At 35.9% G+C, this 27,301-nt stretch overlaps 2 protein-coding genes across 35 annotated transcripts in view; both read right to left on the reverse strand.

Moving 5' to 3' along the window:
- The window catches only part of Graf (GTPase regulator associated with FAK), a 424,388-nt gene extending 415,328 nt beyond the window's left edge, over positions 1 to 9,060 (reverse strand). For 17 of the 33 annotated variants that reach the window (XM_067081838.1, XM_067081835.1, XM_067081829.1 and 14 more), the window contains exon 1: positions 8,534 to 8,807. In XM_067081838.1, coding sequence (XP_066937939.1) covers positions 8,534 to 8,687 — 154 coding nt within the window. In that variant the 5' untranslated portion in view covers positions 8,688 to 8,807. Of the gene's footprint in view, positions 1 to 8,533 lie in introns of all 33 variants that reach the window. The other 16 variants (XM_067081825.1, XM_067081853.1, XM_067081847.1 and 13 more) reach the window with 4 other exon arrangements.
- A 2,241-nt stretch (positions 9,061 to 11,301) lies between these two features.
- Positions 11,302 to 27,301, reverse strand: part of Noa36 (zinc finger protein 330 homolog Noa36) — a 35,558-nt gene continuing 19,558 nt past the window's right edge. For both annotated transcript variants that reach the window (XM_067081855.1, XM_067081854.1), the window contains exons 3-7: positions 23,302 to 23,472; positions 21,258 to 21,371; positions 16,443 to 16,560; positions 15,620 to 15,784; positions 11,302 to 13,621 (exon numbers count right to left, since the gene is read on the reverse strand). In XM_067081855.1, the coding sequence (XP_066937956.1) occupies positions 13,413 to 13,621; positions 15,620 to 15,784; positions 16,443 to 16,560; positions 21,258 to 21,371; positions 23,302 to 23,472 (777 nt within the window). In that variant the 3' untranslated portion in view covers positions 11,302 to 13,412. The remainder of the gene's footprint in view (positions 13,622 to 15,619; positions 15,785 to 16,442; positions 16,561 to 21,257; positions 21,372 to 23,301; positions 23,473 to 27,301) is intronic.

Consider the following 27,301-nt stretch of genomic DNA (forward strand, 5'->3'; position numbering starts at 1 on the left):
GAACTCGCTCGCTCTCTCTCTCTCTCGCCCACTGCATCACAGGAAGTGCATGACAGAGAAGATAAACAAGCTGCTCCGACGTTTGACCTTCAACGCAAATGCTGACAATGTTTGGATAAAAAATGGTTGAAGGCAATTAACAGCATTACCTAAAACAATCGGGGACGTGACAAAAAGCTGCAGAGTTCTATTTGGTGTTGTTACAAACAACGACAGCTACGCCACCTCATGCAAATTTACAACTTACATAAAATCAAAGAGAAGTTTAGGAATAGCCTATATATGTGCTATTCCTATCCATAAGCTAAAACAACTACGGTATCAAATCAAAGACAAGTTTAGGAATACGTGCCATTCCTATCTATAAGCTAAAACAACTACGGTATCAAATTAAAGACAAATTTGGGAATATGAGCCATTCCTATCTACAAGCTAAAACAACTACGTTACAGAACTTCTTTTACTAGCAAAGGGTAGCACCCAGATTCTTTGCCCCACAATAAACCATCTGGAGGTACTCTTAAAACGCTACTTTCATTTCAATGCTAAATCCTCTGACGAAGAAAAGGGAACATGAGCAGGTAGCAGGAGAGTACAAGCTGAGAAAGCAACGTACATAATCACCAGTCTATGCTGCCCTTGGGCCGTGGTTAGCCTCATTCAGTAATATATGTAATAGCATCATTGTCACCCATACGTAAAGACTCAATAATAAATCTATAAACAATAACGTGAAGAAAGGCTATTGTATACGAAGATCAATGACAACATAGCCTAATTATAAAGTTTAATTTGACTTGAATGACCTCGAAGCAGTGTGAATGAGTTAAATAATTATTTAGTACCTAAAAGAAGATATAACTAAGAATGCAATTAACAAATTCCGTGAAAAAAAAATTTGGCCTACAAAAGGTTTCAAGTTCTATTTTAGATCTTCATAAGGAGAAGTTTCTATCGTGCTGAGAAAAACTTACGACATCTAATAATTAGGCCTAATATGTATAAAAAAAGTTGTTACAGTAACCTCACGTAATTTACTATCAAATACAAAGATCTGGTTTCCTGTGTATCTTTACTAGAATATGACACAAAAATCTTGAGCATAAGCAGCTATTACAGATAGCCCTTAGAAATGTTATTTACATTTAAATACTTAAATCCTTGAAGAATACAGGATCTAACTCACGCCACGTCATCTAGCAAAATTAGCAACATAAACAGCAGCACATATTTCCATAGGTGGCTGCACGATCTTTACCTCCCAGCTCAGCTTAACGCTTGCCTTGGGCTGTGGTCAACCGCATCTACTGATAGCCTACCTGTTTTTATTACTAACCGTACTAAATATAACTGTGTTACATGCTCGTGACAAAACACAAATGATTATCTACAGATACATCACATTCAAAGAAGCGTGCTAGAGTGCTAGACACTGATTCCGTGCTTTAAAGACGACTGAACTAAGATGACACTGGGTACCTGTTTGGAAGACAACCATATTCTTTCTCTAAATTCCATCCTTGAAAGTTAAAAAAGAACTAAAATTCAAGACTAATTACATAAAAAAAATGTTTGCATGTAAAAGCAAAACCATGAACGATTGCTAAACTACAACAGGAACTGAAAACCCCTTCACATGTGGCTATCAGAAGGCACTAACTAATTAACAATATTGTTAAAAAGCAAAAGATCAGGTTAATATTCAGATACCACTGCACGCACTCTTCTTGGCTGGCTATGCTAACGAGCCAGTTATTCTAGAATCAGCTACACACTGCTTGCTACTGAGACATACGATCCTAAAACGCCACTCATAACGATATCATCCCTTACCATTATACTAAAACAATTAACAACTAACATATTCATAAGAGCATTGACTGATATAGGCTAACCTGATAACATTTTAATGATGTTATCATCTTCTTATCATTAGTGAGGAGTAGAGCAAATTAATAACATAATAACGATGCAACACAAAGGCTAACGGACAAACATGAAATGCTAATGCTTTAACCTGGAAAATGAATAAATGAAGATTCCCGAAACTTCTATCCGAAGAAGACTGGCTGTAAGAATACCCATTTGAACATCTGGCTGAAGGTAATTACAAGCCTTAAAAGATCCATCCTTGGCCAAAAGCGATAAGCAAATGTAAACAAAGGTTTTATTTTATAATTTGAGATACCAGGTAACTAAAAAGGCATTTAAATAGCCTACTTTGAAAGGAGAGGATCCACACCCAGAGATAAGCCTGCTTCAGCACTCTAACCCTCACAAGAGCCAACACATAGGATTCTGTCACCTTTACAAACACTATACATGCACAATACCGTGATACGTAAAATCAAACAGGGTTTCAGAGGTCAATTTTTAACAAATCCGTTTCACCACTGTGGCTTAGTAATAAAAGACGAATAAACATTACAAAAGTAGGCCTATGCTGGAGCACAGCACTCTAAAAAAAGACTAAAAAATTTTTTTCAAGTAATTGAAAATACAAACCTCCAGTAGCTAATTATGAAAGTGCTAACATTCGAACTAACAAAAACCTTTTAAGAGAGAAGAAAAGAAAATCGTTGTCTTAACCGAAAAAAAACCTCTAGACACATGACACACGAAACAACTGAGTATCGTGTATCAAAGTTAGGGTTAACTTTAACGACTTGTCTACCAGAACAGCCCAAGAACAAGATCATCGTTGCTGCCCCACTGTGCTCTTAAAACAACATACGAGTAATTCAGAGGGACTTTCACTGTCGTTAACGGTAACTTAGTCGCATCCCATTAGAGACAAATGGTTCATATCACATGTACAAGAATAACACAAAATTAAAGCTAAAACCACATTACTTAGTAACTGTCCCTTTATTTTATGGAGGCTGAGCCGGAAGGAGTAGTCGATAATAGATTCAACCCAATCCGAGAAAAACAAGGTTGCTTTTATACGAAAAAAAAAAAAAAACTATTTCATCTTTACGGGCTGCTCTATAAGCAAGAGCCCGTGCTGGCATAAAGCCAGCTCAATCAGAAACAACAACAACTATTTCATCAATACATGGACAGGCACGATAAGAAATCCCAATTCTGTTAAAATTTGCTGCACAATCTATTACAAAAAGAACAAGAAACTTTTCTAGTATTATTTTGAAAAAGATTAACTCCTGAATAAGTGCAGAAAATTTAAGAAATCCCACTTATCTGGATGAAGATGGTTATCATAACTGCATTAGCAAGTAAAATATACAAGTTCGGCAGAAGAAAAATCACCGAAACGATATCTCATATCCACCTGCATTCGAAAACAATTGTAACACAAGAGAACGTCATTTAATATGCAATACATTATTACCTTAAAACAATTCTCCTTGTAATATTAATAACTGATTAATATAAATTATCTATTTATTTAAATTTGTTAATTTATCTTTGTTTTCTAACAACTGGCCTCTTCTTTCTGTATTTCTTACTATCTTCTTTAATTTCTTTCAAATTCTTGAGAAGCTTGAATTTCCTGTCATTAGCCGCCCCTGTATGCCTGTTTCATGTGAATACGGTTCATCTTCTGAATAATAATAATAATAATAATAATAATAATAATAATAATAATAATAATAATAATAATAATAATAATAATAATAATAATAATAATAATGAATAGGGTTCATCTTCTGAATAATAATAATAATAATAATAATAATAATAATAATAATAATAATAATAATTCAAGAAACCTATAAAAGACTGAAAAATAAATGGGACCCGTCATATGGACTAGTGAGGTCCGACTGAGGAGCCTCTAAAAATGAAACCTGGTTGGTGATGATGACTCAGGTACCTGCATCCCAAGACCTAAACGTTTAAACACATCAAACTGCCATACACATACCTCTACGTGGGTGGCCAGGTATGCAGGATGTCCTTCGAGCACGGTCGAAATATGTGATAAAATAGCCTACTTGCCTCAGGTAAAATGTTGATACAACATATGCCCTGAACTATGGGCCTATCTAGTTTTTAAAAGATGCCATCTTACTAAAATATACTCCCGATGACTGACTACATTAGTTCACCTAAAAATCTAAAATACTCATCAAACTGTGTAATAGTGATAAGCATCTACTGGAAATTGTGAAATTATGTATAGCCTACTTCATTAGCCTATAAGTGACGTGTTATGCAATGCTCAGAAGAATGTGTAACAATTTTCTACGCGAATCCTTTAATCAAAAGAATGACTTTTTACATGTCTCCCCAAGAGAATTATGCTTACCGGTTTTACCCTGCTATGTAATCATTGCACTAACTGTAGGTATAGATGTAAATGCACAACAAGAGTTACACAGATTTTGTACATGGTTCTTATGTCCAGTTATTTTACTTGTCAGTATTTGAGGTGGTATAAGATAAGCGACATGTTGCGAGGGATCATCAAATGGAAGTTCTAGGGATATGATGGAGAGGAAGGCCTAAGGGAAGATGAAGAGACTGCATTACAGAAAACATCGGACTAGACGAAAGAGGACACAGCATAGAAGCATCTGGAAAAAGCTCATTAAAAACAGCGACCCCGACTAGGGATTAAGCTAGGGTGATGGTGATTATGATTTTATATAGTACGGTACAGCATAATAGAGAATTTTTATTTATTTTTTTTTATGGGGAACCTTTCCCATATAATAATTTTTTCTAGTTTCCTAATCAAATGTTTAAGAAAATTAATATTTTCTCACTTTAGAGGCAAATTAATGACCAGTGTATACCACTATATAATGTGCAAGTTTGGTAAGAGTTAATAACTTCCTAAAAATATCGTCCGAGTTGTAGCCTACAAGTTTTATCTGTGAATCTTGTCAGCAAATATTCTATTTTTTTTTTTTTTTTATTTGGCAATGATATTCTCCAGAAAAATGCTGGGCGTTCGAGAATTACCTCGTCGAGGCTCTCCTGTTTATCAAGACGGAACACCAACGCCTCTTGTATTTTTCTTACGGGCTTCTCAAGGCCGGCTTAATCTAAAACATCATTGTATTTCCAAAGCCCCTCCCCTCCCTCCTCCTCTCCTTGCCTGCAACTCCAATATTCGATTAAACTGCGTAACTAATTCGGTGTGTGATCCCGGAGATCACAGTGTGATCCGAGGGATCAAACCCTGGCTATGAAGCCACACAAACTACCAATCTTCTCTTGAAAACTATGAATATGTATATATTAAGATTTATTAGTATTACAGGTGTAAGGATAACTATAAACCTATTCTGGAAGCCTATATATAATACTCTTAAGACAAAAATGTTAACCTGTTGTTAAAAAATTGCCATTCAGTGTTATTAACAATAGATAAAGAATCTGTAAAATGATGAACTTCGCGTCGAACAGAGTTGGAAGTGGCAATGAAGATGGTAATGTAAATGATGGACAACTCTATCTAAAATATAACAGAAATCCCATTTAGAGATATGCCATCCACAGACGAAAATAGCTGCAAGCGACCTAGCAATTCTATTGGGTGAACCCATTGCAGTACGTCACCAACTTCTGCAGAAGGATTTTTACCCAGTAAATTATCCTTAGCAGCAGCAGTAGCGACCTAACTCGAAAGAGAACGGTGACTCATACTGAGAACATCTGTTTCACCCTGACACCATGTATCAGCAGGTGGAAGTTAAATTAACCACCTGTACAAAATTACTGAGAAAGAGCACATCAGATTACGAGGTCGCCATCAACTTCTTGGGTGTGAAATAAGAGACTAAAACTTCGACATTAAAAGCGGTTGGATTGATATTATGTCCCGTGTAACGTAAAATTTCATAGATAATAATAATGATAACAATAAAAGCAAAGAGAGCAACAATATAAGGTGTTATAAATCGATTGCTTCATAACGATGCGTCCGTAAACATACAAAAGTCCAAAATGCAACATACAAAAATGTTTCACTATTTGATATCGATGAAAACTTCAATTTTTCCTTCCACCATATAAGCTACGTCATGCCAGATAGTCATTTCAACCTTAATTCAGCCTCGTAATAGTATTTATTTTACTACACAACAAGTTACAATTGCTTTCTTGCACACAGACAACTATCATATAAGTAGTAGCCAAAACCTACCTACTGCAAAATTTGACGTTTTTTCTAGTTGCACCAACTTATACAATGAACCTTTTATATAAAGGAAAACATTCCCACACTATTCCCCATCACTGTCTGCGCAAATAAATATGTCAGAACTGCCCTTCATACATCCAACTTCACTGCACAAATCCAGGGCAACAAATTAATTCCTATCCTGACACTTCTTAGTCCGCGGGTTCTTTACAGTGCCATTAACTTCTCTATTCTTTGGACCAGAGACTATTTATTTGTTAAGTCATTTGATCTATTTTTTCTACATCTAAACAGATACATGGAAGTTCAAATATAAGGTACTGCGCATACATACAGCATACAGTATGTACATATATATATACAGTATATATATATATATATATATATATATATATATATATATATATATATATATATATATATATATATATATATATATATACATACTAACTTGTTAGTAATTGTATTAATGCACAGATAGACTAATTGTGTAAGTGATAAAGTTAATGTATGTATGTGTATGTATGTATGTATGTATGTATGTATGTATGCATGTATATATATATATATATATATATATATATATATATATATATATATATATAAAAAACACAAGAGAGCATCCGAAGCTCAGGAAGTACAAGAAAATAATTGGTTAACTTTCGTCATTTTCATATCGCTTCGGGAGTGCAATATGCTACTGTAGTTCACACTAGTACTGAACTAGGTACAGGGGAATCCTCAATTGCAAGAGAGAGAGAGAGAGAGAGAGAGAGAGAGAGAGAGAGAGAGAGAGAGAAAAACAAATGATAACGGGAGACCGTGAGGCACGGCTCGAGATCAGTCGAACTGACATCTCTGATTCCCTGAAACTCTTGAGGAATGCAAGGGTTTAAAAAGATCGAAAGAGCATCCAAAACACTGTTAAATGCAGCGATAAGTGCTATAAAAACTCTCGCATCACTGGATGTCATTGGACCCATGGCTGGGTGTGGGGGAGCAAGGATGCGTAGATATATCTGATTGCGTGAGATAACCTAATAAATGTCACATCTGATTCCAGGATATACATGAATGCGTTATTAGGAGCACGTGACATAGCACGGGCATTCCGGTAGCCAGTAAACACAGGACCAATTTTTATATTATATTTGTCAGATGTTATGTTTGTGATGTACTCAATACGAGCTATTTTTTCTCCGCATCCGAAGTTGCTTTGGGCCGCACTGCCCAGCCACTACTTTGCACAATCAATACGACCACACAAGGCGTATACGTGTATATGGGTTGATTGCATGATACAGATCACAGGGTCAGGGGGATATCTAACATCGAAATGTTTTGATTTTCACTTTCTGCCACCTTGGCACATGAAGTAGTTAATGTCTTCTTGAGTTGTCAAGAGAGAGAGAGAGAGAGAGAGAGAGAGAGAGAGAGAGAGAGAGAGAGAGAGAGAGAGAGAGAGAGAGATTCTAGAAAAAAAATAGCAGCAGCAGGAACGTTAAAGAATGATCTCCGCAAGCTCAAACTGGATAAATGAAAATGGCCTAACGCCCACTAATAATCTACATCCCAATGAAATTAGGATTTCTACAAATATTACTTACGATGCTGGATAACCTGATTCTTCAAGAACCAAACACGAAACTAAACCTACTCGGTTATCCGTTCAAAGAATTTTCCAAAAAGTACGAAGCTTTTTCATTAAATTTGCTAAGCTTTAAAAAAAATACGATTTCAACTCTTAGGCCTATACAAAGAAAAAATTATCGTAATGATAATGTTTTCTTAACTTCTAACTAATACCGCATCATAACGGTAATTAATTAAAAGCTCACACAACTTATGTTTACAGCCGCCGATATCTTGTTGATTAGGAAGTGATTTAGGCCTAAGGCAATGTCCCTGTCGCAGGATAATTTAAACTAAAGACTAAAAATAAGATAACTAGGCCAATGTCAATATCTTAACATAATTTTCAAAAAGGGTTTCATGTAATATTTACATATTATGGTCTGGTCAAACTTAACAAAATTCAAGTCGGGGTACAAAAATATATTCATAGGCCTAACCCTTCTAACGGTTGACCTGGTACCCAAAATCAAAACTTAACCAACAGCCTGTTTGTTTGAAGTTCATTCGGCTTTTATCCTCGAAAACTGCAGAGCTAAAAATGGTTTACCTTTAATCTTGATAGTTTACCTTACAGGTCTCTGCTAAGATATACCCATTAGACATGAACGATTACCCTTAACATGCAGGATGCAAGTTTGTGATACCTCAAAATCAAGTAGCCTACCGTGAGACCGGTACCACAATACAATATGCTGACAACCTCATGACGTTAAAGGCAATACCTGCAACTGTCTGGTGGGATCAGAGCAATGTGGACACTCAAGAGACGTTTGTTTTACTTACTTCGAGCGGCTTGAAAAAGCTCCTTAACTTCCTTGATCAGAGCCTTTATAGAACTATTCGTCTGATCTAATTCTTTTTCGTGAGCGTGAAGTTTTTCCCTAAAATAAGGACTGTCAGTAAGACAGTCCTTGAACTCCAGCGGCATAAGACCCATGGCCGAATTCAAATCACATAACCGCACCACACATCATAAAACGACACAAAACACTTTTGAAACACAGCCGACAAGCTGCACCACCTGACGCACAAGAGAAATCTCGGTAACTGACGAAACTCGTGTCAGTTTTGAACATATGCAAGAGTATAAGGTAATCTGGCATTTCAGAAAGCATTCGCTTATAGCCTTATAGAGCTCACTGCCTCCTAAAAGAGAGTCGATACTACTCTCACAGCTTAAGCGATGCGATTTTGTTTTACTTATGCACAGTTACGGTAGAGTTCTGGCATCTATAACTCGCTGGGACTACACTGGTGGCGCGGCAAAACACTTGTTGCTGCGTTTTCTCTCTCGCATAATATGGCAGACTAAACTAAAGTCAAAGAAGAAGTTGAAACCTCAAATTCTTTCTGTTTTTTTTTCATAATTTTTTGCGTTTCTTTTCACAAAATTGTATGCGTTTAGAATGTTAGTAATAAGTGACTGTCTCAAATGCAAGCGTTAGTTGGGAGATAATGGCTTTACTTTTAAGAAATTCATTTCATACCAGTGCTTCTTTCCTATTTTAACCAATAAATAGCATATGATTGAACTGATTCATTACATCTGGTACGTTGAATTATTATACAGATAGCCAGTACAAAAGCTTTCATCTAACACTAGCTTTTTATTTGTTCAAATTCAGTGCTTCCAATTGCTAGAAATCTTGTCAGATAGTAAATATCTTGCCACAATAGTTTCTTGGCGAGAAAAACGAAATGTTGCGGACAGTAAGTAAATGATCAAACTCAATATTAGAGTTTAAGTAAAAGATGATTTCTGGTTTAACTATTATATTTTGACAAAATTTCAGTTAAGATACAAGTATTTTACTGTTACACAAAATAAATTTATGTTTTAGAGCCACTAAAAACGAAAAATAACGGGTTAGCCTTAGGATTAAAAATAAAATCACCGTAATGATAACAACTGATTTGATTTATGAAAGTTTGGTCTGATGACCTGGCATTGTAACCACTTGGTTACTTGACATTCTGATCATTAATACAATTAACCCCGTTTCGTTTGTCCGCTTTAGGTACAATAGCTGCAAGATTTACATGAAGGTATAATAGTCTTTGATACTCAGCTGCTATAATCCTCATCCGCAAATTTGAAGGCTGCAAGAACTAGAGAGGAAAGCAAATGATTACCCTTGAATTAGTTGATGGAAAAGTTAATTAGCTTGAACCATCAACAGAGCAGATAACAGTATACAAAACTAGGCTGAAGACTATATCTAAGAGTGCAATCTAAACAGTTGTACATGAACCAAAATTCCATGCTCTGCGGGAAACTAACAGGCTTTCATATGCTGGATATTCTTTCTTCTATCGCCTCTTAATAAAAAGACAACATTTTGTCCCCTCTGCTATCCTCAATACCATTTCAAACTAGGCTTTTATTATAAATCCTGCTGCTTCCATTAAAAAAACACTAGGATTACATTAGCTAAAAAAACATTAAACTTTTTCAGTTAAATATTTACCACAGCAGTCACTTTCAGTCATTTATAGCAAGGGTTGCGAGATGTTTACCTAATTTTCATTTTTACAAAATACCCATCTTTTCCTACTTGGTTAAGCCCATAGGTCAGCAAGAAGCCTCTGATACCCCCACCCTTCAGCCTGTCCAGGCTTATATAAAACCACCTGAATCCAGTACCAAACAACAAACCTGCTCTTGGATTCTTTCCACTTTCCATTTCATTACAGCACCTTACCTTCATCCCTCCAGGAAGAAATAAATGGAAGAGAAACCCCTACTTTTGTGGCAAATATCATCATCAGTGCTGTTTTATTATAAACTTTTTCTGTTGTGAGGTTAGCATGAAATGAGTCTCTTCACTCTTTTCTTCTCTTAAGAACTTTTTGCCTGAATTCCCAATAGGTTCAGGTTTTTGTCTGTACCTTTCCCCATTATTTTCCTGGCGATTCCTTTTGATTTTTATCATGCAGATTTCATATCTGTTACCTTCCTGACTGTATTTTGTAAGAAATATACTTTATCATCACTTTCTAGTACCTACAACATAGGTACAGTAAGATCCAAACACAGGTCTCTTGAAAGGAAAAATATGAAATTCCAATGAATTTTGTAACAAAAAATTAATTTAGCTCCAACAAAAGATCACACAATCTACACTTCTGAACAGGAAACGAGATGGAGACCAAGAATTTATGCATTACTTGGACAAGCAGTTAGATGTTAGCAAGGGCAAAAGGATACTGATACTTTTGTCAATAAAAAGCTTAAGCAGACCATGGAGTTTTAACATTCTGGAAGTGAGACTAAGTCTACTAACAACAAATCTGGAAATACAGCTCAATGGTTATGCTACAGTACTTTATGATATTAACAACTTTAGTTTAGATATCATTCCACAGGCTTCCAAATCTATGGTCTTACATTCCTTGGTAATGTTGAACAATGATTTGTGTTTCAGCAAATATGTAGAGTAGAAATATATCACTAAAGTGAAGCTAATTATACCAGATAAATGGAATTTACATAAAAATAATCAACTACCAATGGAGTACATCACATTATCTGATACATAAAAATACAGCACTGTAAATATCAATTTTATTGATAACAAGTAGCATCTGTACATTACAATTTACAGCCGATGTGAAATGCAGTTCTCCATTCATAAAAAACTAATGGAAATTACCCATACAGCCAAGATGCAAGAATCTCAAAAACTGTATCACAGATAAGATCACTATTTGAGAAAAAATGATCAACAAGATTTACATATAAAATAGAGGAGAGCAGAAAAGAATGATTCCTCTCATGAATATAAATAGTTATAGATAAATAAAGTTTACTATTATCTTCTACTGACTTTGACAGAAGTTTACACATCTACTTTAAAAATTTTCACTTTCTGAACATAAAAGAAACTGCACTTGTAACAGAAAATTCCCAAATTTCTGTAAATGATAACAAAGAGTGGGTACATAATTTATACACATTAATCATTATAAAAAATAACTCTGAAGCACATCATGGATACAATGCATAGTGTTCAAGACCTTGATTGCTCACTTGGAACTTGGATTTAACACAATATAACCCTACCACAGATACATCCTACATTTCAGTTACCTCACATAGCAAGATCTTACCTTCATTTATACTAAACAACATCCTTTCCAAGATGTAACCAAGAGTATATGTTTCTACTTTAATCGAATTGGTATTGAAAGTTTGTTAATTTTCCTTTTCTTAGTAAAAAAAAAAAAAAATGCTTCTATCATGTCGTCCGACACACACCAAGAGTGCACCTGGTGTTGTGTAAGAGACCAGAAGTTTAGAACTCTTCCACGGCTAAATTACGGTGGTAAAACTGATTGCCCAATTTAAAATTAAAAGGTGCTGTCATTTCACTATTAACATGACTTTCTCAATTTAAAATTTAAGAAATGCAGTCATTTCACTACTAACTTGACTTTCTTCCAAAACAAACAATCCATTCTGTAAGCCTGTTTAACTAACATTGAAATGATTCTCACTCACAACTGTAAAAATTAATGCAAATATACAAGATGAGTTTTATTATCTGGTAATCTGTGATTGTAGAGTAAAAATTATAAATAGTCATAATGCTATCTGAAAATGACCAGTCTACTATCCACCCCCCCTGTCAGATATTTTTGATAAAAAATTTGGCGAAATCCTGAGTAACTTCTACATAATAAGAAACCCTTAAGAATAATCAAGCCAACAATTTTTGAGTTACACATACAAAATTGAATTTAAATGACAAATTATATTTCCTAAGAGTAATCTCTGTAACAAAAGCTCAGAGTAAATTATTTAAATAATTAAAGTATCAAGGTAAAAAGGCCTTTTACTATAAATAATGAGCAGTTATAGTACATTTAAATTAGCAAAAAGCTTTATTGGAAATTCAGGAATGCAATTAATTCCGTGAATGATGGAGACAAATCTATTTGAAAACAAAATTAAAATGAATCTAAAATTATGCTGATACTGACATAGTTTCTATGCATACGACTAAAACAGTTTTGAAACCAAAGGCATATTTTTTTCTATAAACATAAGCTGTTGCTTATTTTAAAACGTCCAAATTTTCATAAACAGCAACTCATACATCAGTAAGTGAAGTACCAGGTTCAACTGCATCTTCAACAGATGTACGTAAATGTATGTAAGTGGATCTAACATGGGGCTTGGTTTGGTTAGGTTAGGTAAGATAAGATTACTTCAGTATTATAACTGTCTGGTGCGTCTCAATTAAATGTTCTCCTCACAGCTCCAACAGCCTTCCTCTTCAATAAATGCAATTTGAATTTAATCATTGCCATCGCTGAATTACCTTTTTCTGATTTTGCTACTATAATATAAACACTGAAAACTAATAGGCCAAATGTTCTTCCAATATGTGCAGCTGAAGATATACATAAAATATTTTCTCAGACAGAGATAAAATCTTATAAGATGAATGTTTTCACGAAAAATAAAATGAGACATTCACTAACTGATAAAACCAAGAAAAAGTCACAAAAAAAAAGATATTAAGGACAATTTTTCAAACAATACAACTGCCAACTTTCTTCTCATGAGCCAAATTTCCTTAAAACAATACAATTTCCCAATTTCATTAATGAAAATTAACCACCACCATTATTTTTAATTATACAGTGTAAATTATATCTATTTGCTTTTCTCTTCTTCTCCCTCTTCCTCCTCCGATTCTTCTTCATCATCGTCTTCCTCATCGTCGTCATCATCATCATCATCCTCATCATCATAGTCATAATCATCGTAACTATAACCATCATACCCAACTGCTCCTTCATCTGCATCATCGTCATCGTCATTGGTATAAGACAACTGCTGCCTACCATACTTATGGGTCCGAGCTGAAGGAGAAAAATTAATTGAAAAAATAAAAAACAATCTTGATAAAATTTTAACTCATGTTCAACATAACCATCACATAATAGGTAGCCACTTTACAGTAACAATCAAAACATGAAAAATAATCTTGCCCCTACAGGTGCTTCACTACTTTTGTTAACTCTTTTTACATTAAGGATGAGCTTTAGGACAATGTGACTTTATTGTATGTCCACTTGAAAACACTAAAACTTTTCAGGGTCAGTTCAAAAGGAGAACATTATACAGTATAGCTCTCTGTATTTGTAACAAAAACTAATTGGTTTTACCTAACCCCATAAATTATAAAGCCCACATTTGTGGTCTTTTAAATGTCCACAGACACCAGAAACAATGGTCGAAAGAACAGAAGTAGTATTAACTAATGAACAACCTCTATCTACAGCCTCAAGTCATCATCATTCAATGATGTCACTTTTTTGTGGTCTTGGTATCCTTAATGTAGAACTATTCTCACCATTACCATGACTTGCTAAACTGAGAGGGTTCTTCATATGCCCCACTCCACTGCTCTAAGGTCAGACACAGGATTTAGCAGCCTTTTTCAAGTGCCTAGTCCTTACCTACTTACTCTGATAACGGAGTCTATTTTGACTGTGTGTTCATGATTTAAAATGTCAAAGTTTCTGTGAAGGACATTACCTATCAAAATGCACATCTACCTCAATAAAGTCCTATTCATGTCTTAGTTTACATGTTTATCCTGAGAGCTGAGTCTATTTTGACAGTGTGTTTATGATTTAAAATGACAAAGTTTCTGTAAAGGGTGTCTCCTATCAAATACACATCTACCTCTTTCAAGCCCATATACTTATACATGATCTCAATATGAAAGTGACTATACTGGCTAGTTCCTGGGAACTGTGGCCTTCCTACGGGCATGTTCTGCTTACATCATATCTTTCCCAGGCACTGCTTAAGCAAGTCAGATATGACGAGGAATTTTTCAGCAATTATCAGTGCTGAAGGTGAGAGACAAGAGCTGAAGATGCATGGTATAAAAAGGACTAGTCTAACATCACTAAGGCCCTGTTGTGTTTACAAATCTATTTGATAGCTTAGTTTTCTCACTCTTGATGACAAATACCATTGGAAAACTTACAAAAATATAAGCACAAATACAATTTAAAATACAAATCATACATTATTTAAACAGCACTTGCTTTAAATAGTGTCAGAAAATAGGCTGGAAGAGGCAACATAAAGGGACCATAAAAAGTCAACCAATAACATGAAATTACACAATAAAGTCAAACATAAAACAAAAAAAAAAAAAAAAAAAAAATGAAAGAAAACAGCTAAATTGTAACTACCACATGCAGGCAATGCTTGGAATGTATCACCACAGGTCGAAATTCACAATAACACCTTATTTTGATATTTATCACAAAATCATGAGTAAAAAAAATTGAGAACCAAATGCAGACTTCCCGAAGAGTAATGTATAGAAAATAAATGATTTAAGAAAAACTCCATGTACATATTTGTACCCAAACTGAAAAATGAGAGAATTTTACAAGTGAGACAGAGGGCTACCCATATTAAGTCTCACATATTGTTAAGCCAAAACTTCACATCTTCAGCACCTATTCCCCACTGAGGTTCTCTACCTAAACTGGACATTTAAAGCATATATCAAAGTAAGGTGGTTTGTAATTTATAAATAACATTTCAAATAATTAAGGACTGCAAAATCAAACCAGCAGTTAGTGAAATGAAAATCTTATGCAAAAAAAAAAAAAAAAGGAATTTATCTACATATAACAGACTTTTAACAAACCTCTTCCTATAAACTATTATTTTACATTAACACAGTGCATGCATACCTATAATTGTAAAGTTAAACTTTATTAACTCACACTAGGGTTTCATGCTCTGCAGTACAGCATATCTGAATTGTAACAAGAAATGTACCTCCAGTGAGAATTCTTGGATTGAGTGAAAATAATGAACAAACTTACTTGACATGCTGAGTTCTTTAGTTTCCTCAGTATCAAAGCCACACTTGGGACATGGTATTTTTTGCTTGTTATCATACTTAAACCCTTTACGACGTACATGATCTTCACAATAGCATATTTTACATCTTAAACAAGAGTACTGGCCTTGACGATTACAGGACATACCTAAAATGGACAAAATATTAATGAATCAATAATTGTACATAAAGAGTAAAGTCTTTTCAATAGTTTCTTGTCAAAACTATCCCACTAACTTACATCAACAAAGATGAAATTTCTTTATAAGCTACTAAGTAACATGCCTGACGTAATTTACCGTCTACTCAGGAGTTCTTTTGTTGTTAGACAAAACTGAACAATCCCAAAGAATTTTCTTAATTAGCTATTCAAGGTCATATATTATATTTCACTGACCCCAAATCAGTCTTAAAATTTTACAAAAGTTTCCAAACACCTTATTAAGTAGTAAATCTTTCAATAACTTTTGTAAACTACTGTACCCGCAAAACAAAATACAGATTTATCATTCTTAGTTTTTCATTATTAACATTCATTTAACTTTGACAAAGTCACTGGTTAACAAACCTCACAGCTGAATAATTCCTTAAAAAAGAAGAAATTATGAGGAATCAGTCAGAGCTAACAGTTGATTTCAAACATTATGATTCTAAAGCTAAACACAATGCCCACAGTAAAACAAAGAGATTATATTAGTCAGTCAATATTGTGGCAGGAGACAGTCAAAGAACCCTGAGAAAACCTATTTGACAATTTAATCATCTATATCATAAGCATATTCTTAGATACAACAAACAATACTTACATTTGAATGACTCCTGTTCTAACACTTGGCAAGATGCTTGATGCTCAAACTGGTCATCTTCACATAAGAAGTTTTGGCAGTAATGACAACGGAAGATTCTCCCACCATGACTCCAGACCTGGTGAGTAGATGCAAATTTAAAATGAGAATCTTTCACATAAATTTGAGAAACCTTGCATGATACAACAATAATGCATCTCAGTGGCCATAACAGTGCAATTTAAAAATGAAGTATTAACCCACTACTGAAATTTCATATTTTTTGGGGCTATTAAAGTTGTACATTCATATCAGACCCCAAAGCATGACGAAGGAGAAGGGATGAATTCTGGGTTAACATCTTTGTCTTGTAAGAAAACAGATGCTTTCAACAGAATTTAAGTCTGGTCTGAGCAAAAGTCTGTTACAGAAAGGTAAAACCAGGCAGCAGTAATAGAGTTCCTATCCTGCTGGTTTCCAGCTAGGAAAGCTGGGCATTAGTGTATTAGGTTTAATTAGTTGCTGAAGGCCAAGAAATAAGACACTGCAACATTGCTGGTCACTTGATTAGTGAGGCTGGGCAAAATATTTGTAAGTGACCACTACAGAAACCTTCAGTAGATCATAAGAGTACTGTACAGTGGAAATGAACCATACTGAAGCAAAATGAGTCAACAGGATTTTTTGTCATCACACTTTGACTTGGAAAAAAGGCAAAAAATAACTTTAATGAATATGACCTAGAGTACATCATAATAGAGAATGTGACATTTGATGAAGTTAGCATAGCCCTGGGAGAGATGAAAAAGGGGAAATATCCAGGACCATTAGGAATAACAAATAATTCATTATGAGAAATGCGGAACCATTCCCCGACAAAACGACTACAATAAATAACAACAAGTGAGGAAGAGATATACAGTAAATGGAAAAAAAGGGGTGCATTGCAGTGTGAAAAACACAAAGGATCAAGAGGTTAGCATCATATATGAAAATGTTGAAAATGAGCTAAAAGATAAGTCAAGGAAAATTTTTTAACCAACAACTTTTAGTTTGCTTCATGCAGGAAAATGCAAAAAGATGCAGTGTTTGTAATTAGGAACCATAATATCATCACAGAAAAAAGGAGAGGTCATACCATATTCAAGGATCTTCAGAAAGTACTCAACAGAGAACAAGGCAAGAAATTATATGGACATTATAAAAGTTGAGAGCACCATAAGCACTCATTGAGCAAGTGGTGACTCTTTATCATAACAAAGATCTATCGTAAAGACAATGGCAATTGTGTAGGAAGAATATGGGAAAAATGTTGGTGTCCCTCAAGCATCAGCATGTAAAGTTTTAACTTTTATTAAAAGTGGATCTTATCATCAAGAAACATCCAATAAAGACAATGGAGAGAAGTGTTTACATGCAAAAGGAGAACTCTACAAAAGAAATAAAAACAGGGCACTGGGAGCTGCCACACCACGACAACCTAAAGCTAACAGAATAATCAGAGGAAGGGGTCTCATCAGCATTTAAAAAACAGGAGAATGAAATGGAAAAGATATGCCTAAAAATAAGTGTGTGCAAAACAAAGTGTGTCGTAACCAGAAAGGATGCAAAGGAAAAAGTCCAGCTGGAAGTGGCCATGAGAATGATGTGGACTTGGTGTGAATTATCATACAATGTATTAAATGCAACAAATATAGTGTCACAGATGGTCAGGATTGCAATCTGTAAATGGAGTACTGTAAAGGCATTTTAATTATCACCATGAACATTGTTACTTTGGACATGAAATGGGTTCTTTCCACTCTCCTCTGTCCTGAGCACTTTCTGCTTAACTCCCATCAGGTCTATGTCTTTATCTTTCACTGATTTCCTGGGTCATCAGAAGAACGTATCTACTGCTTTTCTGACTTGCTGTCTCTCATACTGTCTCATCACATGCCCAAACTACTCCCATCTTCAAGACTCCAATCTCTTTTCCACCTGCTGAAAACCACACCTCTAAGATACTTCACTATTCATAATACAGGTCGACCATCACTAACCCAGCAATTGCTGATCCGGCACTTATTTCTGCTAGCGTGATTTCAAATTTCCTGGGTCACTGCACCAACCCACAGCTACTGTTTGTTGGTGCTACTTGTGCACATACGTATGTACCCTATGCACATAATAGTGTTTATCTTTTGGGTTGTAAAAAAATGAGAAAACCAAGTTAAAATTATAAATAAAAATAGCATAAAATATAAAAGAAAATCATAAACATAACAACTCAAAAGAAAACAAGCTTAAAGAAAACAAGCTTAGGCAGTTCAACGATGCCAGTGGCTGAATGTGTGTTCGTAAGTACTCTATGCACATGACAGTTTATCTTTTGGGTTGTTAAAATAAAAAATGAGGAAATACAGTACAAATATAAATGAGAACAGCATAAAATATAAAAAAAAATTCCAAATGAAAACAAAGGGAATCCTGACAGCCCTTAACCTGAAGACATGTAAATGTGCTTGATTGCAAATTCCAGCACTTTACTTCGGAACTGGCAGTGAAACTTTCTTGAGTAAGTCAACAGGATTACCTGTACCATTATTTTGCCTGTGCTTCATTAAAATTTCACTTGATTTTCATCTAATGTTTCTTTTTCCTTTACTAAGCAACTTGTACTGATTTACAGGGTATTTTAAAGGAAGGATGAGGTGGTTAACTGGTGAGTTAAGTGTTTTCTAACCTAACCATTCTGTAATCCAGCACCCTGCAGGTCCCAATGATGGCGGATTAGTGATGATCAACCTGTACTATACAGTATTCTTAATGCAGTCTGACCACATATCTTTATATTCTATAGTTACACCTGTTCAAAATTTCCATTTTCTTTAACAGTGACCATGTAAGGGATTTTCAATCTCCAAAATGTATATAAGCATCAGCAAAGATGAGGAGAATCATGTGATGGGCAAGTGGCATTGGAAAAGGTAGAACATTTCTGTTACTTTGCAACAATACCAGATAATGAACCTGGTATTGACAGGGATGAAAAAAATGTAGACCACTTTACCAGTATACATATTAAGCGCTCCCCTATGCAAGTTGGGAACCTGTTCAAAGACAGGACAATAGGCCATGATCTCAGACACTGAAAAGGTTTGGCATGCAATGAGAAAAGATAAGGAGCAGCTGGTCTCGAAAGTAGAAGATACAGGCAGTCCCCGGTCATTAGTGGCGTGACGATAACCGAAAATCACCGATAACCGAAAATCGACAACCGGATATCGGTGCCAATGACCACGGATCGGCACTGCTGTTAAGTGGGGATTGGCGCCAATGACCAGAGATTGGCGCATACTGGCACCGAAAATCCAATTATCGTCATCGCTAGACAAGAGCCGTAAAACCAGATCGCTGATAACTGAGACTGCCGATAACCAGGGACTGCCTGTATATAAGCAGCAGGATGAAGACCTGTAAGAAAGCTGCTAAATCATGAAGAAAGGGAAGAGATGAAGACCTGGACCAGGTATAACTCAGGTAACGTGTGCATAAGCAAGCGGACAGTAAAGAGATTATTATCATTACTTATATGAAAACACGTCTACCCAGACTGCTAAGTTAACATTTTCCACTTACATAAGACTGGCCCAAAGGGTTTGTTCTCAATGAATATATATATTTTACTTAATACGTTGCAGCTTCTTGAAAACTAAAGATTTTTACAAACTTTCTTTCAAGGTTTAGTTTCTGATACTTGAGATACATTGTTGTATGCATGCTGGACAATCACTAATGAAAAATACTTTCTGAATTCCCTACATAAGGGACTGGGTTCCGTGGGTTATTCACACAAATGTGACCAATTCACCAACAGGTTAATATTACTTTAATGCAACATTATTTTTGGAATGAACACCGTGATCCGACTGGTTTAATCTTTTTTAATGTTTTTGTCAGATTCACCATTTCACAATGCTTGTCATTTTCAACAGTTCATATGTTTCGAGCTAGTAACAAATCACTTACACGAAGCAGTGTATTTGATATAATCACACTGATTGCAGCTTTGGAACTTGTGTTTAACCATGATAATGATGATCTCTATTTTCACTAATTGATATATTAGCATTCACTAACTTAGCCAGACTACTGAGCTCACAATCAGACTCTCATCAGGCTGTTTCAAAGGATTAAGTTTTTCAAAGTTTATATTTTGGAGAGGTTATTAAACTTAAAAAATCTGTGTTCACAGGATATTTGATAATTCTAATACTACTGTACTAAATCAAAATGTTTGTGATCTTGAACACTCAATATCTTTACAGAGCATACATTCAATAGTAAAGACTGTATTACTGATACAAATTGGCAGTGTGTCATGAGGAATAGATACTACACAAGTGAGTACATTGGGTGTGGCCTTTTTTTGCAAAACTGTAAGTCTATTTCTAATTAGTGAATTCGGGAATTTTCTGTGATATCAATGGACAGACATGATCAAAGAGTTTAACATCTCTGATTCAATTCTTTTGGATTTTATTCTTGATTTTATTCATAGTAACTTATTACGTTACCACTCTTTCAACTTCTACATAAGCTAGGTTCTTGCACAATTACCCCTAATTCCTTGACGGACTAAATGATAAGAGCATACAGTATATAAAAAATTACAAAACCAGAAAATAATCCCAATATCATAAGCTCAGGTTAAGATTCACTCCATAAACATGAAGTCTGATTCTTTGTCAGTCTATTTGTGAAATTAACTTAACCATTACTACTGTGCCAAGAATAATGCTACACAACACTGCAAGTTATCAGAAATACAAATACAAAAATGAAATTACTTACATCTCTCTCACATTCATTGCAAGTTGCATCTATAAGGGGGCACGTACACGCATGACTTTGTAGACACTTCCGGGCATGACAAACCCATGCTTCACAGAAATCGCAAATGGCACCCTGCAAAGAAATTATATTTGAATGCTGGTATGACTAAGTACCTTTACAGTTTATTTGAAAACACAAATTTGCTCTACAAAGAAAATAAAAATTGAATGCCAAAATGCTTAGAGCCCCTTACTTTCAAAATGACTTGAATTACCTCTTCCACATTTAGCTAATGAAATAAAATCACCAATGCTCTATGTATAAAAAAAACCCTTATTGCTAACTTATGAAAATAACAGACAACTTAGGAACTGTCAAGTAAAATTTTTCTTAATGCCACAAAAATAAAAAGCTAAACTAGTCAGTTTAGCATCTGGAAAACAAGAATGAAGTGTTCTGAATATCAGATCATTCTGTTACTGTACTGTCAAAAGTATCAACTAAAAGTTAACTTTTCCTTTGGACAGTGAGCAACACAATCATCTGTTGATTTTATGCAAACAACTTCAAATTTGAGAGTAACTCACGATTTACTGTGCCAACAAATCTACAAAAAGAGTAGAAAAACCCATGCAATTTATTTTAAAACTATGTGAGGAACATCTGGATTTGAATCTGGGAATTAATTCCATATGTCCTACAGCCACCATGGCTTAGCAAGACAGCACACTCTTGAGGGGGTAATGTGTGGTTTCCTGTTTAGGCTGAAGTGTGCAGTGTAGACTATGGAAATCCAACACCATACAAGAGCCACCCATGAGACATCCTGCCTCTATCCCTTTGCCAACAATTCCATCATCATAAGAACAAAAAATGAAATATGAAAAGAACCAAAAATGGCAATTGAAAAATTTGAAGAGTAAGAGGTTTATCACTCTAATACTCTCACTATCTTCACACTTTCAAACTTAAATCTGGTGGCAAATAAAATCCAAAACTATCAACAACTCCTAAAGGGCTTCAGCTCCATTCAAAAATTTTTGTCAGTGTATGGCAGTGACATAGTGATATACCACAAGTAACTTGATCTTCGAGTATTGTCTCCTATAAGAGCTTAATACAATGGACCAAAAGTCTCTTCTACCTAACTTGTGCTGGCAAGATTGATACTACCTGAAGTACTCAGATCTAAAATCTGAAAATGAAAAATTAGAATTTGGATACCCCCTTTGGATGTTCACAATCCAATCAAGACCTGGGATGCTCACAGTTGCACGCATGCAACCATCGTAATAACACCTTGTAATTAGTGTACATCAACTCTGCTGACATTGATGGCCAGTGGTGTGCAACTTATCAAGACAACTGCTGGCTGGGGCACAAAAACTGTTAAAAATCTTTGTAGCTGCAGCAGAGAAATGATAGAAGACTGCTCATAATCAATGCTCGGCGGTAGCTAACATGAATACATGTCACAGACATCTTATTCTTTACCTCATTTGTCCTGTCTTAACAAATTCCTTCATACAACCACATTCACACAGACTGAGAAAGTGTCCCATAAATTAACTATTTCAAATATACTTCCCTTCTATGTAAAATGGGGTTCAGATTTTTTATATATGCTCTGCAGTCTGGCCATCTGATGAGAGGCAAAATCTGGTAACAAAGACCCTACAATATAATCTACTTGTGAACATTTAAGATATCCCAGTCAATAATTCCACAATTTCTTACCTAACCCAACATGTTCTTTCATGGCTCATTCAATTTAAGGGATTTATTTGCAAAATCCAATGCTTATACAAGGGCAAAAACCATCAAAATGATATAGCTGAAAAGTGAAGAATTCTCAAAAGTTGAGAGAGAGAGAGAGAGAGAGAGAGAGAGAGAGAGAGAGAGAGAGAGAGAGAGAGAGAGAGAGAGAGAGAGAGAGAGAGAGAGCACTAAAAATCTGAATAAAATGACAAAGACTTGAACTGGCTTCAGCTAGATAATAAATCTAATAAGCTTGAAAATGATTTTCATTACTGGAGTCATTATTAAAAATATCTCTACTTACAACCATACCAAGACCAGTAGTGAAAGTCCCTGGATGTTTTATTACACAGTCACCAGTCTTGAGCATGCATTTGACCTTCCCACAATGTGCACACTGGGGTAAACGTTGTATGGACTGGCAAAAATAGCAAAATGCTCTATTCTTCTGGCGTCGCTGACACTTGTCACATTCCTGTAGAAATTAGAACAACAATTAAGTATCTAGTCAAAGAAATACAAAATTCAAATGCAAGATGACATGAGCATAAAGACGGAAAGAAAGGAAAGTAAAATCTAATATACTGTATCATATTTCGGTTGTTTTTCTATAACAGAAGACTTCCCCAGTATATCAAACATTAAAGAAATGAGCTATACCCTTATCTCATCTTTTAAACATGAAGAGCTTTTAAAATAGGTAGCAATGACAATTCTCGACATAATATGACAGTACTAAAATCTATTGCTTGCTCCTTTACATACACCAGTCAACAACCTGGGTTCTGGTTCTATACTGTATGTCGTCAATGGCACCCTAAGTCACGGAGTCAAAAAGAAATTTAGATTTTTTCTATTATTATCATTTGGTATTTGACTCGAACTTCCTGAAAATTGCTAAAATAACTACAGATTGGGTGCTTTGCTAGCAGGTTAACTAAAATAAAATACATAAAAAATCTTTTGATAAATTTGCCTTAAAAGAACTTTCTCAACCTCAAACAAGTTTAAGCTGCTACTAGTTCTAGAACCTAGAGGGAACAAAGTTACAAACCTGAAGGTTCTAAAACAATTTTAATGTTTCTTGAATTATGAATTAAACAATTTTCTAAAACTTATCTTGGTCCAATTGTAGATATTGATATTTAGTGTAAAACAATTTTCTAAAACTTATCTTGGTCCAATTGTAGATATTGATATTTAGTGTATTTGTAAGTTGGCGAGCTATGCAAGCTGGAAATGGTCACTGATGCTTGGTAACAAGACGGTTAATTGGTGGTATGTGGGTAATGGGAGTACGCCACTCACTGTCTGTAAGATAGCACTTTTTCCTTCAGCTTCAGAAACAGAACTTTTCCCTTCAGCTTCAGAAACAGAACTTTTCCCCTCAGCATCAGAGACTATGTGGAGTGACTAAGGTGGAATTATGATAAAAGTCTGATTTGTATACCTTGAAAAAATAAAGTTGTCATAATAAAACTAATATTGTAATACTTACATGAACACCTGAATTCGCCCTTAATCCCACTAGCCTGAACAACTCTCAATTACCAATCCCGCTATTGGGAATTTTAACAGCCAGCATTACCAACGCTGCAGGTAAAACCTTGTCACTTGAGCTACCATAACAAATGGTTGGCAACGCTGACACAGGTGTGTGCCAAAAAGCCCACTTTCATCAATTGCTTTATTCAAGGTCAAAATCGATGTGGGGAAAGGAGGGTGGGAATCATTCAGGTGTTCAGGTAAGTGTTACAATATTAGTTTTATTATGAAAACTTCATATTGCAATACACTCCCTGAACACCTGAATTCACCCGATTAACAACATTTAGAGGAGGAGGGATCAATTCTACTGCACGCCACTTTGACAACCGCAGAGATGGTAGCTCACCAATCTGCTCTGCAAAAGATATCCGTTTAGTTATACACTCACCATATCAATCAATGCTTTCAGTGAAGAGACATGTTGGAGAGTACTTTGATCGACAGTCAGGGTAGTACTCTCGGTCCGTCGACCTCCGTGTGGCTCTTCAGAACCTCTCATGTATGGAGGAAAATGAGGCAGAGTGCAGAGCCGCTGTCCCTCCGGGAGAACCATTAAGTTTGCGGCACACCCCCTTTTTGCAACCGCAGAGATGGCAGCTCACCGATCTGGTCTGCATAGGATATCTATTTATTTATACACTCACCTTATCACTCGATGCTTTGGTGACGAGACATGCTGGAGAGTACTTTGATCACCTGTCAGGTCCGCACTGTCTCGGTCCGTCAACCTCCCATGTAGTTCTTCAGAACCTTTCATGTATGGAGGAGCACAATGAACCTCCCATGTGGCTATTCAGAGCCTCTCATGTATGGAGGGAAATGAAGCAGTGTGCCGAGCCGCTGACCCTCCGCCACTAAGTTGCGGATAAGGCCTGACAACTGACAAGCGAAGAAGTACCTCAGCACCGACGAAAGAGCCTAGCCTACTAGAGCACCCCCTTGGACTCTCGTAGGGAAACTATCAAAGACTAAGATACTTAAAACGTACTAAACCTAAGTTCATGTGATTATACTATCACTGTTGCCTAAGAATTCTAAAGACTAAAAGGAATTCCTCTATCTGGTTAACCTAAGAATCTCTGCACTAACTGAATACCACCTCAGCTAAATGAACGCACCCTAGGTAATAGACTTCGCCGCTACACGTGAACTAAAAGAATAGCCCTCCGAACCTCCGCACTAAGTGAATACCACCTCAGCTAACTGAATGCACCTTGCCTCCACACGCGATGAGGCAAATCGAACATCTCTTACGCAATGGGAGTAAATACTGAGATGGACTTCCAAGTAGCTGCCTCCAGAATAGACGGCACTGAATAATTCCTTAGAAAGGAAGCTGAAGTGGACATACTCCGAATACTGCACGGTCGGGGAAATACAGGGCTGAAGACGACGATGAAGAAGTCTGGGAAATCACCTCCCTCCGAAAGTAACTACTGTAATCGCATTCTTTGACAGCGGATGGGAAGGATTCTGCTGAGAGACAAGAAGTGTAAGCGGAAGCTGACGGAGTTTCTCAACCTTTGATATATAGACTTTAATGCTCGCATCTCCTCTGGATCGCTGGTAACGAACACTTGCAGATAAAGAACTTTAAATGAACGAGGCAGAGTTTTAACCTCTGACACTGTCTTCGCCACAAATTCCAGAAGAAAGACAAATATGTATCATTTCTCGCATAGGAACTCAACCTAGAAACTGCCTGAACCTCGTCCAACCCTCTAGCTGAACCTAAAGCCGTAACAAAGAGCAACTTCTTAGTCAGTGTCTTAACGTTATAGCTGCCATGGGTTCAAAGGCAGGGGAACATGTGAAGCCTACCTGCATAGCAGCCCAATTTGTCAAATACTCGCCTGGCTGCTGCGCTGCAGAAGATGCTTGATTGTTAAGCCTACCTGCAACACAGCCCATTCTAGCACATACTTGGCCTGGCTGCCATGTAGAAAAAGGAAATAAAAAGGATGAGGGAGGGAGAGAAGCTAGTCACCCACCCATTCAACCTCCAAACTTTTTCCTTCTGAAAACCTTAGGTGAGATGCTTTTTGTCCAATTAGAGATTGGATAACAACAAAACCTGTTGAGCAACTGCCACAGGTCCTATGCACAAAATGTACAAGGGTTTGCGGATGACATGCAGAAGGTAAAATGAGGTGAAGGTAGTCTGGTGCCACCAGACACCTGCCCTCAAAACCTGTAAAACCAAAGTCTCACCAAAAGGCTAGGATGGGCTAATTCCCCCAACTTTGTGAGCTCTTACTTAAACTCTCATTCTCCTTGCAGGTACAAAGAAAGAGACAGACACTGGCCTAAGATGTTAGGTTCTCCTTAGAGAAAAGGAACCAAATTTAACCTACGTTACAATTAATCATGGTATATTGCTGTTTAGCTGTATCCACAGCATATACAGTACTTAAAACAGCTATAATGCCCAGTAATGAGAGCCACCTGCACCATAAAGACCCACTGCTAAGGATACACATACACACAAACACACACAGAGCTGCTATATGAGTCAGGAGGAATACACTAGCTTGTGTGAATGTCTTGTAAGATAACATAACTGGCTCAAAAGATGTTTCAGTTACATGACATGGTTTCTATGACATCTCCACCATTGCAGTAAGTTGCAATGAGATGAATAGGTATTAAAAAATACAGCTAAAATGAGTAAATCAGATGCTGAAAATTGAGTCAGCAGCCCTCTAATGAGGGTTACTTACCAGAGTAGAAAGATATAAGACTATTTTTCAACTGAT

Source organism: Macrobrachium rosenbergii, chromosome 37 (genome assembly GCF_040412425.1).
Source record: "Macrobrachium rosenbergii isolate ZJJX-2024 chromosome 37, ASM4041242v1, whole genome shotgun sequence".
In the NCBI taxonomy this organism is placed as follows: Eukaryota; Metazoa; Arthropoda; class Malacostraca; order Decapoda; family Palaemonidae; genus Macrobrachium; species Macrobrachium rosenbergii.